We start from the raw sequence: 3,847 nt of genomic DNA, 5'->3' as shown, positions 1-3,847 counted from the left end.
GGATAATAAAATTTTGAAATTCAGTCCTTTTTTTAAGAGAATCGAATGTTGCTGAAAGAGCATAGAATGTAAACTATGAATGTTAACGATGAAATAAGCTGGAAAAAGGCTGTGTTTATTTAAGAGCTGTAACACTTATTTTACTGAATATTTAAAGGAAAATTCAACAAAATACCAAAAAGGAATTAAATTTGAAATCACTACCACAACTAAAATAAGATAAAAGTGACAACTAAAGATGTGATATCAGAACTCATATTTTGTTTTTTTAGCCAAAATTTGAGTTAATACTCTAAAATCTTCCAAACTATCATGTTTTTGTCAGTTTCCCACTTAAACTATTCAGTGTCCCCAAAACTCTCCTGAACTATATTGCCCTTCGTATTAAAAACTCCTCATTGTATTCTTAGAGGTGCGTGTAGTACACTCTCCTAATTATTTAAAAAATGTGCCATGTAGCACTACATATGACTATTCAACTCAGCCTAAAATCCGCCTAAACTTTCACTATTTTGTTAGTTACCTACTTAAACTATCTCGGGTCCCTAAACCTCCCATCCCCCCGAACTATATTCCCCTATATATTAAAACCCCATGTTGCGTATGTCTAACTATATTAACTTATGGTTTTTAAAGAGTTTTTTATACAGTTTACTCATGATGTATTACTCTGGGATGGTTGATTAATTCTAAGAGTTTTGGCCAAAATAATATCTAATGTACTGTGTTAATTTTATGTTTAATTGTGATTGTACTTTATGCTAGACTCTAATTGATAAGTCCTTATTTATATTCACTTTGTAGCACAGTTAAAATATAAACAAATGCATATAGTATTGTATTTCTTAAAAGTCATCTTGTATTACATAAAAAAGATTACACAAAATAAAATTGAGCAAATAAAAAATTAATTGCCCAGCAATAACATTATCTAATTCCAGATTACATAAAGAAGGTTCAAGAGATTCAAATTTATTCTTTACAAGATGTTGAGTTTAATAAAAAGATTTAAATTGGTATTCTTTCAACAATATGTATAAGACAGGAAAGAAGACTAAAACAAGAAAGAGAATAAATAATTTCGGAGGAAACAAGAGATGGAGAAATTTTTCGAGAGAAAACCCATATGGAGAATTGAAGAAAAAAGGTTAAAGAATGGAGAAAAAGGTGAAAAACAAAGAAGAGTGGTGAAAAATGAGGAAGAAAGATGAATATAACTGAAATAAGGAGAATATTTATTACAAAAAATAAATTTGAAAGAGGTTTAGGCTAATTAGACATTATTATCTGTTAGGTGGGCCATTTTGATGATTTTTTTCAGCTACAACGTGCTCCCAAGCGAGTATCTATACATGTTATGCCAGGTGAGCGATGAGGGAGTTTTAATATGAGTGACAATATAGTTTAGGAAAGTTTTGGAGACACCGAATAGTTTAAGTAGGAAAGTAACAAAAATATAATAGTTTAAAGAGGTTTTTAGGGTATTAAATAAACATACCATTGAGGCAAAAATTATAATCTCCACTTTAAAACGGAAACGGTGAGAAATTGACGAGACAAGATGGGCCACATAGAAATCACAACAGTGGTTACTGGTTACAGCAATGAAATGAATATGCCTAAAGAAAGGGTTACTGAAATAAGTCATCTTTATCATTTCTTAATTATGTTTTAGGGGAAAAAAAAAGTAAAGAAAGGAAAAATATCCAGTCCGAAGCAGCCCAAAAGAATCTAAGTGCCGATATTTTTGGAATAAGATCTTTTCCACAAAAAAAGTACACTAAAAAAAATCTGCCTATATCGTCATCACCATATCCAAAAATCTTGCATCTTAAAATCCCACGTCTGCGAAGAATATCAGTATCTATTCTATATTCACACAGAAACTCGGGTACCTCTGTATTCAGTGTGTTTGAAGAAGCAGAGAAAAATGGAGAGTCAAGTTGTGAGACGAAGAATGAACATGATTTCTTCTCATTTGGCTTCCCATGATGATATTTCCACTCATCTGTTTCCTATGGTACTGTCTTTCTTCTATATATCACTATGTTTCGTTTAGAAAATTATTTCCTCTATTTTCTCTTCTCAGTTCTCACCCATCTATGCATATACTGTTCTTTCTCTATAGAGATGTGTTATTTGCTAATGCAATATTTGGCTTTTCACTTGTTTGAATATCAGAGCTGTAGCAGTAGTTTGAATTCTGCGGTTCCGAGGTATGATAACAGAATGAATTATGCACGACAAAGTTCCAGTTCTCAAGCTTGTTTCATGAGGCTCAACTCAAGTGAACAGGTCTGTGAATAAAAACAGAAATATTATTCCTTAGTTTCAAAGAGATTGTGCTCTCTGATAATTGACCTTTTCTTTCTTATTGTTTTGCCTAGGGGCTGGGAAGTTGTAGTACTGAATCTGCCTTGCCTTTAAAGCCTAATAGTTGTGCAAAAAAGAGTTCTATTGCTTCTGAAGGACCAATGTATTCTAGACCTACTAATAAAGAATTCCAGTATGTTGCACAAGGTCGCAAATACAATCAAACTGCAACAGAAGCTCCGAAATTTGCTAGGCCAAGTACAGGAATTAATGAAAAGTCGCGCTCCCAATTGAAAGAAAGAAGAAATGGACTTCAATCCAATGGTAAACAAAGATGTAGCTTTGCTTTGATTGGCGTTTTTTGCTGGAATTAATAATGTATTGCAGTAATGCTTTTTGTTCTAGAAATTGAGGGTACAGCCTCTTCAGAATGTTTAAAAATTCACTTTTTGTTTTGCTAATACAGGAAGTAAATGGTCTCCTAGGATGGATGTTGCAGAATCTGGATCCATGTACATCGTATCGATAGAACTTCCCGGTGTCAATATAAATGATATAAAGGTAGAAATCAGTGAAAAAAGGTAAATAACTTGCAATTATCCATTAGTCTTTTGTTCCACGGTCATCCCTTAATTATAAGGGATGATCATGTTGCATAAAGTTCATCTTAAAAGAGCATCTTCTGCAATGAGGCAGTGACGAATTCAGAATTCGTATTGGTCTAATAAACGAGTGTTATGTCCTCGACAGCTTAATAGTTTCTGGAAATCGTTCAACACAATGGTCGAAAGTGGCAACAAAGTCGAATGACTCTGTATCGTCTTATCACAAAAGGGAGATTGTACAGGGACCTTATCGGGTTTTCTGGCCTCTTCCAAATAATGCCAACAAGGATAGCGCCTCAGCTGAGTTTGTGTAAGTTGTCAAAACTTGTTATCATTTACCTGTTATTTCTACATGCTTAATGTTTTGAGTTAAGAAAAGAGGTTGTTGGAATGTTTCATTACATAAATATTTGTATTAAAATTCTGGAATTCATGAGTGTTTTACGATGCAGGGACGGACTTTTACAGATTACTATCCCAAAACTTTGATAAACAGGGGAACCAATCAAGCCGCATATCTAGGTGTAAAATATAAATGAGAGAATTACAGGATAAGCAACAGAATTTATTGTACAACTGAACCATGTATAAGTACTTGCATGCAATCTACTGGAAACTAGTGTAAAATTCCATGGATTATGAGCTGTACTTGTAATGCTACACTAGTAACCATATCAGTATATGCATAATCCTTCATGTGGTTGATGCTTTTGGAATTTGGATGGTTTAGTTAGTACCGAAATAATTTAAGAGTTTTAAGTTATATACTTCAATTTTTTTTCAGAAGCGCGACTCAACAAATTTGGTGGCCTAAAGCTAAATTTCAATAATAGACCTTAGTTTTAAATATACATAAAAATTAAGCACTATTCCAAAAAAAATTCCTCTTTTTTATAATTTTTTTAGGAGTTTTTATACCATAGTATTTA

The 3,847-nt window shown here is 32.7% G+C and overlaps 1 protein-coding gene across 1 annotated transcript; it reads left to right on the top strand.

Annotated features, from left to right (window-relative positions):
• The first annotated feature begins 1,835 nt into the window (after nucleotides 1–1,835).
• On the top strand, nucleotides 1,836–3,634 carry LOC107779434 (uncharacterized). The gene is made up of 6 exons (XM_016599865.2): nucleotides 1,836–2,020; nucleotides 2,182–2,295; nucleotides 2,388–2,637; nucleotides 2,780–2,894; nucleotides 3,064–3,228; nucleotides 3,371–3,634. Exons 1-6 carry the CDS (start codon nucleotides 1,931–1,933, stop codon nucleotides 3,405–3,407), a joined length of 771 nt encoding a protein of 256 aa, XP_016455351.1. The 5' UTR covers nucleotides 1,836–1,930; the 3' UTR covers nucleotides 3,408–3,634.
• Nucleotides 3,635–3,847: the final 213 nt, after the last annotated feature.

Source organism: Nicotiana tabacum, chromosome 2 (genome assembly GCF_000715075.1).
Source record: "Nicotiana tabacum cultivar K326 chromosome 2, ASM71507v2, whole genome shotgun sequence".
NCBI classification, from domain to species: domain Eukaryota; kingdom Viridiplantae; phylum Streptophyta; class Magnoliopsida; order Solanales; family Solanaceae; genus Nicotiana; species Nicotiana tabacum.
The sequence above is the reverse complement of the archived record's forward strand: the minus strand, read 5'-3'. Positions and strand labels throughout refer to the sequence as shown.